The 13,830-nt window shown below is 38.0% G+C and overlaps 1 protein-coding gene across 12 annotated transcripts in view; it reads left to right on the top strand.

Annotated features, from left to right (window-relative positions):
• The window catches only part of NBEA (neurobeachin), a 514,855-nt gene that overhangs the window by 458,721 nt on the left and 42,304 nt on the right, over positions 1–13,830 (top strand). For all 12 annotated transcript variants that reach the window (XM_074859829.1, XM_074859824.1, XM_074859821.1 and 9 more), the window contains one exon: positions 7,176–7,343. In XM_074859829.1, the coding sequence (XP_074715930.1) occupies positions 7,176–7,343 (168 nt within the window). The remainder of the gene's footprint in view (positions 1–7,175; positions 7,344–13,830) is intronic.

The following is a 13,830-nucleotide window of genomic DNA, read 5'->3' as shown; positions in this document are numbered from 1 at the left end:
GACATTCCTTTTTTAGCAGATAAACAGTAGATAAGATTGATATTACTTCCTCAGTAGTAGCTTTGATTTTATTTTGTGTATTGCCAAGGTTTGTTCTCAATGCAATTAAAACTCATTCAGCTAACAGAGATTTCAACCTAATTTGGAAATGGTAGTGATTTTTTTTAAACCTTCTCTATTGCTGAAGAATCTCATTTACATCTTGAAGACACTCACATAAAGGATCAGTTTCTGTGCAGACATCCCTGAATAACCCAAATCTGTAGAATGCACTTCTGTGTCACTTTTGTTAAAAATAATTACTTTGTTTAAATGAATATAACTAATTTCAGATATCAGTATTGCCTGTTTACTTTATTACAAGAGTCAAAGATTTTGCTCTGATAGTCAGTACAAGAAATGGTAAATGAAACAGATATTAGGTGGAGAGAATCTGTGTATTCAATGGCTGCAGAGGGGCACAGATCTAAAGGGGAGAGAAGAAAAACCCAGCTCAGGCTGAGACAGCCAATGGTCTGTTATTGAGCAGATTTGCAAAACAAAAGTGTCTCAGAGCAGTTTGAAGAAACATTTTTAAATATACTGAAGTTAGTAGCAAGATATTGTGGTAGGAATTCTTGGAGAGGCAAACAGCATATAGCTATGGAGGGGCGGGAAACAAGGCAGGAACTGCAGAAACAGGAGGGGCAGGTGCAGCTGTGGTCCAGATGAGGGACAGCATTAGAGCTTTCCTCTTGTCTGGTGACACAAAATACCTGGATAACACAAAACGTTGTGTTAGAAAGAGGTTGGAATAGCATATTTTACAAATCCAGAGCTCCTGATACTTTACACAGCACATAGTGTGCATTAAAATAAAACCCAATGCCTCCTACTGGAATCTTTGTAAAAATTAATGTTAACATCAAAGTAGGATGAGCAGAAGATGTACAGCATTCATACTCCACAAAGGTCTGAAAAGAGCTATAGCGATTGATCCCATTAAGCAGTAACTTGGCTTATATTAACTTTACTTAGTATATACATAAACTTATACTTACTAATGCCTATTTATATTTTACGATAGCTACAGGTCAGCTTTTCAGCCTGTGGAACATGTGTGCAAACACACAAAAAACACAGTACTTTTACTTCAAAATATGTAGGTCACTCCACTGTAAACAGAAACAAGAGACCCCTTCCTCAAAACAAAACCCATGAAAAAATACTGACTGGAATGCTGTTATTTGAAAATTAATCCCTAATAACAGTGGTTCAAACAAGTTCAGTTTGAGAGTGCCTGAATAAAACTCTGTTTTCTGTACATTTTAGTTATAATAGAAAACAAGCTGCATATTAGCTCATTTCTGTTTATCAGTAAGAATGTTTAAAAAACATAAATATTATATAAGTACTACTTATTATTGCTTTTCTAAAAGAAATGTTTCCTTATATTTCATATTGAAAATATGCTCACAAAATTAAAGCCTCCAAAATGCTTTAAAGCCAAAATGTTCTTGAAAAATGATGTTCTTTAGGGCAATCACCAGCCTATTTTAAGGATATTATTGTTATATTTTTCTGTATGTTGTTCCTACTGTACCTACAAATTATTTTTCACACAGCAAATTCCCTCACCCTATTCCCTACTGAGCACTGCATATTCTTGAGGAACCAAACGATGTACCGTTGACAGTGAACAGCTCATAAATTTTCAGGAGGCACTTACATAGAGGGGGAGCAGCCTGTGCATTAGAGCAAATTAGGAAGAGAATTCTGCAAGTATCGCATGAGTAGCGTTGCAGAAGTACTTGGAAGAAACACCAGCAAACCAGGTCAGACCTGACATCAGCAGCTTTCTCCTGACTAAAACAAATCGAGGTTATAAGGCACAGATCAGGAGCCTTGTCCCCACCGAGAGCCAGTTAGGACTTTGTAGCCTTTTGGTGGCCCATTCTTCAGTGCACCCTACCTATTGTTCGTGCCCAGTGCCATACCCCACAGGACACCCCGATGGGGAAGACGTGAACATCGCAAGCACCCATCACAGCCCACAGCTGGAGGCTGTGTGGTGCTAAGACCCATGCAGAGCCACGGTCCTTCACAACTCTGGCTCCTCTCTCCACCTTCCACTCCTGTCTCTGCCCCAGATCCCCCACCACACTGATCTTCCACCACACAGTGCCTGGCAGGCACAGTGCTGTTAGTCTCCTTGCTACCACCAGCATCCTCACAGCCTCCCTGACAGCAGTTCTTCTGACTTCCAATTCTGTGTGGAATTCTGAAATTTATATTTCAAAATAATTAAATTCACTCCTTACAAATTTCTGCAAAGTTTCCCCAAGAAACTAAGGTTCTTCCCCAAGCGCCTAAGGACCGACCCCAAGGTTCTTTAAAGAACCATTAGACCTATAAAAATAGTACAATAGATCTGCTTAAAGAATTGGAGATGAAGACATGGCATGCCGCAATTAAAAAGTAAATCATTTATTTAATAAGTTATTAAAGAACCATTCATCCATGTGAAATAGAAGTTCTCCAAACCTGCCAGGGTCAGTAACACCTTCTCTGGTGTTACTGCTGAGTAAGGGCTGATCATGCAAGTAGAAACTGCCTCAGGGAAACATAACATAGGCATTCAACTCTTCTAACTCTCCTAACTTGGAAGGTCAAAGAAGGTGTACCCCCCTGATGAACACGACTGACAAACTGGTAACAATGGACAAGAAGGCTGAGGTATTCAGCAACTTTTTTGCCTCAGTCTTCACTGACAACCTCTCTTCTCACACCTCCACACCTGTTGAGTAGATGGACCACAAGGCAGGGACTAGGGAAGCAAAGTCTCTCCCACTGTAAGAAGATCAGCTTTGTGACCACCTGAGGAACATGAATATATGTAAATCTATGGGACCTGACAAGATGCATCCCAGAGTCCTAAGGAAATGGACTGATGTGGTTGCCAAGCCACTCTCCATGATATTTGAAAAGTTACAGGAGTCAGGTGAAGTCCCTGGTGATTGGAAAAAGGGAAACATTGCACCCATTTTTAAAGGAGGACCCCAGGAAGTACTAATCTGTCAGCCTCACCTCTGTGCCTGGGAGGATCATGGAACAGATCCTCCTAGAAGCTATGCTAAGACACGTGGATGACAGGTGATTTGAGACAGCCAGCATGGCTTCATCAAGGGCAAGTCCTGCCTGACCAACCTAGTGGCCTTCTATGATGGAGTGACTACCTCAGTGGACAAGGGAAGAGCTACAGATGTTGTCTCTCTGGACTTCTGTAAGGCCTTTGACACAGTCCCCACAACATCCTTCTCTCTAAATTGGACAAATATGGATTTACTGGATGGACTGTTCAGTGGATAAGGAATTGGTTGGATGGTCACATCCAGAGGGTAGTGGTCAACAGCTCAATGTCCAGGTGGAGATTGGTGACAAGTGGTGTCCCTCAGGGGTCCCTACTGGGACCAGTACTGTTTAATATCTTCACCAATGACATAGACAGAGAGATTATGTGCACCCCCAGCAAGTTTGCAGATGACACCAAGCTGAGTGGTGCAATTGATATGCCTGAGGGATGGGATGCTATCTGAAGGGACCTGGACAAGCTCAAGAAGTGGGCCTTTATGAACCTCATGAAGTTCAACAAGGCCAAGTGCAAGGTCCTGCACCAGGGCCAGGGCAATCCTCCTATCAATAGAGGCTGGTGGATAAAGGGATTGAGAGTAGCCCTGCCAAGAAAGACTTGGTGCTAGTGGATGAAAAGCTGGACATGAGCCAGCAATGTGCACTTGCAACCCAGAAGACAAACTGTATCCTGGGCTACATCAAAAGAAGCATGGCCAGCAGGTTGAGAGAGGTGATTCTCCCCCACTATTCTGCTCTCGTGAGACCCCACCTGGAGAACTGTATTCAGCTCTGGAGCTCTCAGTACAGAAAAGACCTGAACCTATTGGAGTGAGTCCAGAGGAGGCCCACAAAAATGATCAGAGGGATGGAACAGCTCTCCTATGAAGAAAGGCTGAGAGAGTTGGGGTTGTTTAGCCTGGAAAAGAGAAGGCTCCAAGGAGACCTTATTGTGGCCTTTCAGTATTTAAAGGGGCCTATAAGAAAGATGGGGACAAATATTTTAGCACAGCCTGTTGCAATAGGACAAGGGGTAATGGTTTTAAACTAACAGGGGATAGATTTAGACTTGATATATGGAAGAAACTTTTTATGATGAGGGTGGTGAAACACTAGAACAGGTTGCCCAGAGAGGTTGTAGATGCCCCATCCCTGGAAACATTCAAGGTCAGGTTGGATGGGGCTCTGAACAACCTGACCTAGTTGAAGATGTCCCTGCTCACTGCAGGGGCATTGGGCTAGATGACCTTTAGTCACTTCCAACCCAAACTATTCTATGGTTCTATGATTCTAACACCAGGGAGAGGATGTTGGAGGAGATAATGGGTGAAATATGCTCATTTGGCCCAAGCATTTATTTTTTGAAATTTATTGTCCCACCTTTAAAGAGTCAGAAGTTTTGCCATTTTCCTGAAATGCTCTCCATATTCTAGAAATAACAGTGCTATTTTTGACCAAAGCAAATGTCTAACATTTTTTTTCATTACTTTTTAATAAATAAATAATGGATGCCAATGCAAAAGAAAGTTATAAATATGCAGAGTTTGGAGGAGGAAGAGAACAGTTAGGCTGCTTGCTGTAAGTTGGTCAGAGTGGATGCTGGAAAGACAACAGGCTTTAAATTCTATTTTAAGTTTTATTACATACAAAGGAACATTAAAAATTGAGTATTTAAAAGTTAGGAAATGCTTTATTTATGGTTGCTGTGGCATACTTAATTTATCCTTGCATGCTAACATTCTGAATGCTAAATGAGGTAAAAGTCCTATGAAAAAAATTATACAGGATGTTGTAGTTGCTGAGTATATCATGTTGCACACACAATATAATTAAGGACCTGCATTTCTTAATTATTTATTGGGAGACATGCTTTGAAACAAAATGGTATGTTTAAGTGGCTTTAATGTTATTTAGATAATATTAGTCACAATTTGCATATGAAGGCCTCTGATTTTGAAAAGGAAACAACAAATTTTTATACGGTTCTCTGCAACATTTCTTTATAGCTTCTTATGGTATGCTGAACTTAAGCCCTTGAAAACTGAGCTACATGTCAGCTATTAAGCATGAGCCTTCCCATCTATTTTCCTCAGAAATAACAGTCACCATTATGGTGAAAGGGTCCATTTTTCTACCAAAGCACAGAGATTTCCTCTTCCACATGGGGCATTACAGGGATAATGTCTGAGGAACGACGGCATGATTACTCAGGGAGACAGACCCATGTGTCTTGCCCTGTCTGTGGCTATTCCTGTGTGTGGGGTGGTGGGCAGGGGGCTGCTGCCGGTGGGCAGTGCATGGCACAGTACTACCATGTCCGATGACTATTTCTGAAGCAGTCTCACGATGTGGCTGAATAAAATAAAAATACATTTTTTCCAAAGTTTATCCCCCTGTAAAATTTGAACTTTCCTGGGGCAGGCATGAAACTCTGTCCTAGCTGGAAAGTGTTTATTCTGGAAAGTGTAGTGCTAGAAACAATGGAGGAATTAGGATTTCTCAGGGGAAGAAAACAGAAAAGCAACAATCTTTGAGAATTAGAAGTATTAGATACTGTAATATAGAGTGTTGCTGCCAGCTCTGCCTGTATGCAGTGAGTAGTAGTAAGCTTGACACAGATGTTAACATAATAAATAGTATTAAGGCTGGTATTTTTTTTCAGAGTGAGCCAGGCTTTTTTCAGTGGTGCCCAGTGACAGGCCATGAGGCAATGGGCACAAACTGAAACATGGGAGGTTCCCTCTGGACATGAGGAAACACTTCTTTACTATGAGGGTGACCAAGCACTGGCACAGGTTGCCCAGAGAAGTTGTGGAGTCTCCAACCTTGGAGATATTCAAAAGCTGTCTGGGTACAGTCCTGGGCAGCCTGCTTTCGGTGGCTCTGCTTGAGCAGAGAGGTTGAACCTGTTAATTACAGAGGCCCCTTCCAAGCTCCGCCATTCTGTGATTCTGTAACTTTTTTTTTTTTTTTTTTTTCTAATCGGAAGTTAGTTTCCAGATCTGGGAAATGAACTGCACTTGTTATGATCAAAGGGAACTAGGAGCATGACACTGTACAAAATGAAGACTGTGATGGAGTTTGGGCAAGGACATGTATAAAAATTTGGTCAATGAACCATGAATCTTTATTTTAATACCAGTTCCTGTTTATCACAGTTCTTCTTCAAAGGTAACATTAGGAAAGAAGGAATGAGTGGGCCAGGATGCCATCTTAAATACGTGATGAGTCTTTATAGGAGAATGATTTGTGTGTCCAGGTACAGGCTTATGGGAAACTAAGACAGGTAGTCTGGTAGAGGGGTAAGGAGAAACTGTGTAATGTCTTCAGCTTTTGAAAGCTTCATTTCAGGCAATGATATCTACTGAGGATGCCAATCATGTCTGATAAAGGCACATTGGTTGGATCAAGCTCAAGGGTGATACTATCATTTCCTCCCTCTAGAATTAATCTCTTTCCATATGCTGAGCAAAGGAATAGCAAACCTTGAACCCATTTTTAAACTGGCTAGTCACAGCCTGTGTTTTCTCTGGTGAACCAACCTAATGTCAAAAATGAGTGTGAAAAATACTTCTCTCCTTTGAGAAATCAGTCACAATTTACACATAGAGTTCAGAACCTTATTTTGCCAATACAGCTTTTTAATCCTCAAGTTTCCATTTTAAATTTAAGACTAATTAGAACTAGTTGGAAAATAAGTTAGAAGATTGGGTTTTTGAAATTGTTTTCTCATTTTCATAAGTTCTTCTTGACAAATTACCTAACTTATTTGACAAGCCCAAAAATTAATAGTTAAAACCCTTGCAGCTGGGAGAAACCCAGTAGCTGAGAAGAAAATTAGCATGATATAAAGCTGAAGGAAAGAGGAATATCTTTTTAGTGTGTCTCTCAATATAATTAGTTCTGTTTTTTAATATTTGAAGGATTTAAAATATTTCAAATAAGCCTGAACAGGAAGTGTAATGATACCCATTATGTTTCCTCAGTTAATAAGAAAAGGTAGGACATAATTTAAGCATGAAATTGCAAGATGGAATTTACTTCCTATCTCTGAATTTCACTTGCAGGCCCTGGAAAGCGAGTTTGTATCATGTCAACTTCATCAGTGGATTGACCTTATATTTGGCTACAAGCAACGAGGACCAGAAGCAGTGCGTGCACTCAATGTTTTCCACTACCTAACATATGAAGGCTCTGTGAACCTGGACAGTATCACTGATCCTGTCCTCAGGGAGGTAGGTGTTTACTGCCATTTCGTTCTAAAAAGTGCTGTCATCTCACAAGAAATGGTATTTTTTCCATCTTTCATTGCTGGAGAAAATTGTTGTGTGTGACTTGATTCAGAACTTGGGCCCTAGGTGACTTCAGAAGCAACGATTAATAAACTAGCAATGAAACAGATGTCCCAAAGTATTTTGTTTGCTTGAAGTTACTCATAGATGAATGATCAGTTATGATGTGGGAAATTATAATGTAATATATATTCTGCTACTTTTTCTGATTTACTTTTATTAAGTTCACTTAGTAGAACTGAAAAGCTGAAAGAAAAAACTGCATCATAGTCATAGGGAAAAAATGTAAACTTTTCAGTCAGATAATGTTGATGAAAATATGCATCTGAAAAAGAATATATTTTCTAGAGTGACAGTAGCAAATATTCAGATTACTTTTGCACATAATCATGTAAAGTATAATCAAACTCTTACCAAAATAAAAAATGGTATTTGTTCATACAAGTATTTATGTTTGTATATACGTATGTGTGAAATATATATACATGCACATATATACAAGTGAATGTTTTAAATTCATCAGTAAATTTTTAAAAAAAATGTGCTAGCTATCCTGATAAATGTTTCCTTCCAGTGTCTGTATTTGTCTTTAGTTAGAATATTAATTTGAATGATCATTTTCTAATATCATCTATTTGTTGGCTAAAACAATTGAAATTTGGTGAAAAGTGTAAAGAAGCAACAGCTGCTAGATGAGTACCGCTGTGATGAAGCTGTACACACAATCTTCCATTCCCCCAGATAGCTGCCATCTGCTGTATGCAAAACAGTAATAATTTATACATTGCCAGGCGCTGAGTTTTTGTTTGTTTGTTTGTTTTCCGATCTTGAAGTTAGAAATCTACAGATTTCTGAAAGAAATAGATTCTAGAAAGCGTTCGTATTCAGCTATATATTGGGTTTTGGCATATTTTTTAGAAGTGTGTTGTTGCATCTTGTTACATTTGGTGCTTTTTGAGGAGCAGAATTGAAAAAACATTGGGACCTCTAGCTTCCTAGAGCTGGATTTTCACACCATGCACTGCAAAGCTTGTATTTAGTAAACAGTTAGTATTTGCTTAGTTTTAAGAATGGGCAGAATTCCTTTGATTGCACTGCCTCAAATTTTTAATGTTAACATCTACATAATGGTTTTCTGGGTTTAAAACTTTGAGTTTGAGAAGAGTCAGTAAAGTACAAAACTGGAGATATGAAGGAGCAATGCTTTTTAAAGTGTAAAACAGGTGTCAAGCACCATGAATACAAGGGATTTGCATGGTTTAAGGTCCTGATTTGCATGGGCAGACTCCTATGTCTTGACTTTAAGGGTCTACTCCCACAGGGCAGCTTGTAGGATTGAGGTCTATCTGTCTGTCTGTGCACCTTATTTAACATCTTATGACATGATGAGACTCCTCAGCTCTCCTGTGGCTCTACTTACATGCATAACTTGTCATCAGAAATTTCAAGAAATTCATGGAGATGTTTTTGTTCACTCGTACATCTAACCTATGTCCTGTCAGTCAATAACATATAAACCTCTTAGGCTATTTATGCTGTGTAAACTTCTAAAAGCACAATTTTATCTTCATTGCCACAAATTAGACGAGTAAATAAATGTCATTGTTAGCAATGAGAAGGCAAAATATTTAGAAAAACGAATCCTCCTAATTTTTGTTATATATAGACACATAAAGTTATATGCATGCATTTAAAAATAGAATGCTTTCTCCTCCAAGAGATCTCAGACATTGGTCATTTGTGGTTTGTTATAAAAAGGTTAAAAATATTTTTTATTAATTTTTAATTAGAAATTACAATACATGTGTAAATATAGACAGATTTAGAGCCTTATTCTGTTTCCCTGAGCTCTATTTATTAAACTAGCAGACCTTCTCTGGCCAGTAATAAAGCATCTTACATCTTGATGATCTAGTAGATCAGGTATTTGGATGTCATGTTTCTGTTACAAGTATATATGTTCTATATACATTGTTTTGTTGTTGTGTTGTTGGTTTTTTTTACTTTATTCTGGCTTTTACTAGATATTCCAGAAAATAAATTAAAATCAAAAAGATCTTTTAAAAGCCTCTGAAGACCACTTATAAATACAGAAATATAAGGATGGGAACACTAGCACCTTTAAAAATACTGATAACTATTGTTTAGTATGTTCCACAGCAGCAGGTGGTGGTGTCTGGCATCTTAACTTAGAAACACTGCAATTTAAAATTAATTGAGCTTTGCAGTTATCCAGGAAAATGCATCTCTCACTATTAGTTTCTAAATAAACTGAAACATTTTTGTTCTGTCACACAGAAGACGGTGAATGTTCTCCATAAATGACTGTAAAATAGGCCAATAATACAACCTTATTGGCAGTGACCATTATCAGACCAATGGGCTCAAACACGGCAGTGGCCTCCTCAAACTGTGGCTGTAACTAATTTCATACTGAGCTGAGTCCCAGCAGAACCTGTCTGGTGAAATAAGGCTCCAAATTAAAAAAAACCTGCCATTTAGGTCTGAGCTGATTGAAAGACATCATTTGTAAAGGCAGATCCCCATGACCTGTTCGTGCTATACCTTGGCCCTTTCACTTTCACCATTTGCTTGAGCACCTCACTTAACCACAGAGGAATATGTTGTTCTTGGTTTTCTGTGAAGAATGGTAAAGGAGTCACTTCAGTAGCCTTCTAGCTGGAGCAAAAATATATTCAATGATGGGATAACTCATCCCTGCCATTCCTTGCAATCTTTCTCACATGCAGGGGGGAGCCCTCTAAGAACTCTCTACTGTTTAACACTGGGAAAATGGACAACCTGTGCTTTTGTTCTGTTTGGACCTATTTAGTAGAAGACTCTCCATCCGACTTGCTTTCTTAATTTTCTATTTTGCAAATTCACAGTGGGTGAAACCAGAATGCTGGGATAGCATTAAGTTTTAGTTTACTAAAGTCTACGAAATCACATATGTCTGCCCCTGTAATAACTCTTCGGCAACTTAAGATCTGCACTGGATGAGTAAAATATACTTGTTTCATTTAAACATACTGATTTTGATATTTCAAGCAACTTTGTAATTTTCTGATACCACAAAAAATACTTGATCACTATAATTTCTTTCAAGTAGTGATGAGGGCAACATGAAAGTGCTGACTTAAATGCTCCACAGAACGTATAAAATTAAATTTTGTTTTAGATATTTTATGATTAGAAATTAGGAAATTCTCCAGTTCTATCAGTTCTAATGGTCTCTCCTATTCTGCACATGGCAAAGTCGTTTTCATTTTGTAATAATAAGAAAAAAATGTGTAACAAACATTTTTCAAGCCCCAAATTATTCTTCTGTTAGTTTTTTTTATTGCAACCTTTTGTATTCTATTTGTAGATTTTTCCTTTTTTAAAGTAAAAGCAGTGAGGTGAAAGCTAAAACTTGAAGAATAGCTTAAGGGTATTGATTCATTCTTACTTGACAGGTGAAATCATGGTTGCAGCACTAACCACAGCAATTACAGCATTAAAATGTCAAGAAATTAGAGGTCAGAATAACAGATAATTTTCTTCCTTTTGTCAGATTAAAAATTGACATTCTTTGACAGCACAGGATCTCTGGCTGAGAAAATTATGACAGCTTAACTCATCTTGTACTTGTAAAGCAGTAATTGATAATGAACTTTACCATGACAGTCTTCTCCTGTGGAGAAACATGACAGAACATCCCTGGTACAAAGCCTGTATCTCTTTTTAATATGTAAACAGTAGTTATATTGGACATTAGATGTTATTTGGAATTGTCTTTACTGTTAGTTTACATCATAATCCAAATCCTTTCCACTGGACAGATTTTGCTGACTTCAGGGGGTTGATGCTGAGAATGCTAAAGAACAATATCGGAAGTGTGATTTATTTATGGTGCTTTGATGTTATTGGTTCACTTCTTTAGGAAAATATAGATCCTCCCTTGGTTTCTCCCCAAGTGTCTATAGATTTTAGGAGCCTCATTTTTCCCAAACACCTGGAATCTGGACACTCAAAAATCCATAGAGTTGGGTTTTTTTCAAGTTAGGAACTTGTTCCTGTATGACACAAAATGTTGTGGCTGAAAGGGAACAGCGCAGTTATACTGGTCATTAGAAAATGCAACAGAAGAGCTAAAATTATTTTCAGTACTATCTTGTAGATTAAATACAAACTAATTAAGTGGGCAGTTAGTGCACATGTAGTACTGAAAGCACATCTAGTGTGCAGAAAAGTACTATTTCATGTTTTCTGTTTATTTGTTTAAAATCATAGCCAGATCTCTATTTACTTTTTTTTTTTTTTAGACCTTCAGCTTGTTTGTGATTAGAAATGTTTTGAAAAATCAAGTGGAACATTATATTACACAGCTATTGGTTTGCACTAGACTTTAGACTAACTTTGTGTCATACTTGTGTTCTGTGTGAGTTGCAAATACAGCTTAGCAGTGCAGTACAGACTTTCCTGTGACTGCTGCATCTTCACCAAATGCTTGCATCCCCCCAATCCAAAAGGAATTGCAAGTGTGTAGGAAAGTCAGACGGTGTGAAGCTATTGGGCTCAGATATTTGTTCCGAGCAGCCACCTGTCAAAATACCTGAGCATACTTGCAACTCACAGCAAATTGAAAAATGATTAAAATTGTGAGTGTTTGACAGGCAGTTGCTGCGCCCGTAAACTAATCCTAGTAGGACAGTTTTGCTGGCAGCTAACAGAGCATATGGCCTATGCAATATTTATTTCTTTGGTGGTGACTTGATATTTAGCATATTTAAATAATTTGAAAAGTCATAATGATGTGGTAGACTTGCAGTGCTTTTCAGTTACCCTCATTTCTGGGTTTTATTTTTCCTCTTATATTTTCTTCTGTTATCTCTTTCTTTGATCTGACAGGAATAACAAAGCATCCCTCTGGATCTGCTATAGTGAAATATGCCCACAGGAAGCAGAGTAGATCACATCAGTTTTCACTTCTTTTTTTTCCCCCTTTCCTTTTTTCCCCCCTCCTTGCTGAAACACTCTTTGCTACTACAGAGGGCTGACATGATAGGGCTGTCAAGACTCAGCAAGATAGATACATCTTTAACAAAGGGAGCTGGAATGCTAGCCTTTCCCTGGTGGCTGAACCTGGCAAATTTATGAGGAAAAAATTAACACACTATTCTAATAGCACTATATAATGCTTTCAAAGTAATATCAGCCCTTGCAACCATGTGCTTGTTCTTGTTTTCGTTTGGAGTTATTCTTATTTATTCTGATTTCATTTTTGTTAGATCTTTTTCTTCTGGACACTGTTTCTTTGATGTGACAAAAATATCAAAACCACCCCTATGGATCTGCTTGATTGAATTGTACCCGCAGCACTGGCCACTTACATGTTCAGTTGTGCTTAATTGCCTCCATACAAGGGCTAGCCTTTGCTTCCTTTCTAGGAGCAGTCCTGCATAGGCATGAATATGGATAGTGGTGAAATAAGTAGGAAGCTGCAAGTAGCATCAATATCTACTTTTTTCAAAGTTAACTGAAGGAATCTGTATAGCAAGAACAGTTATTCAAGTAAAAGCTGTCACTGAAGTGGAAATTATTTTCTTATATGCTAAGAGCTCTGTTCTTCTCCAAGAAATGTGTATTTGCATCCTGTTGATTTTTGTCAGAAAGTCTACATCTCCTTCACTCACAAACACTGTGTTTCCCAGACATACAAAACAGGGAATTTTTTCTGAATGTATACCATTCTGAGGAAAAACATCTTGGTTATTTTATAGTATTTCTGGTCTGTGAGTCTGTTTTGTATGCATTAAGAGATTATCAGCAGAAAACTAAATGGATTTTTATGTTTCACTCTGGGAGCATTTTTGGATATAATAATTTTTATGTCTTTCCAATGAGTTTCAAAGCTCAGTATCCTCTTCTGCAAATGGGAAAGGAAGAGTTTTTACTTGCTGTCACTTTGTTATGACAGCTCTCTATAGATCAAGAAGAAAAACACAGGGATTTTTAGAGGGCAAGATATTTATTTCTGTAGGTAAAGATTCCTGCAGAAGACACTGAATACAGGAGGAGACACCTTAAATCAGATATTCAATAAGGAATTAGTGTAAATTGCATGAGGTCACTTACCATCCAGTGATTCCCCAATTCTTAGGCTTTTATTTTGAAATTAATGTGTGCTCTTGTTTCTTGTTCAGGGGAAAGGGCTTTGAGAAGGTGTTTACTGCAGAATAACTGAAGCATTTTATCTGTGCATCCAATTGTACTATGAAATAACTTTTTGGGAGTACTTACCCTACGTAACACAAGCCATTTATGACAAGAACTCAGAAATCATGATCTGATCCATAGGATTCCAAATCAATAACATCCTTCTACCATTGCTTAAAACAATTATCTACAGTTAGATTAATGATTGATCATGATATCTCCAATTAAT

This window comes from Strix uralensis, chromosome 2 (assembly GCF_047716275.1).
Source record: "Strix uralensis isolate ZFMK-TIS-50842 chromosome 2, bStrUra1, whole genome shotgun sequence".
Lineage (NCBI taxonomy): Eukaryota > Metazoa > Chordata > Aves > Strigiformes > Strigidae > Strix > Strix uralensis.
The sequence above is the reverse complement of the archived record's forward strand: the minus strand, read 5'-3'. Positions and strand labels throughout refer to the sequence as shown.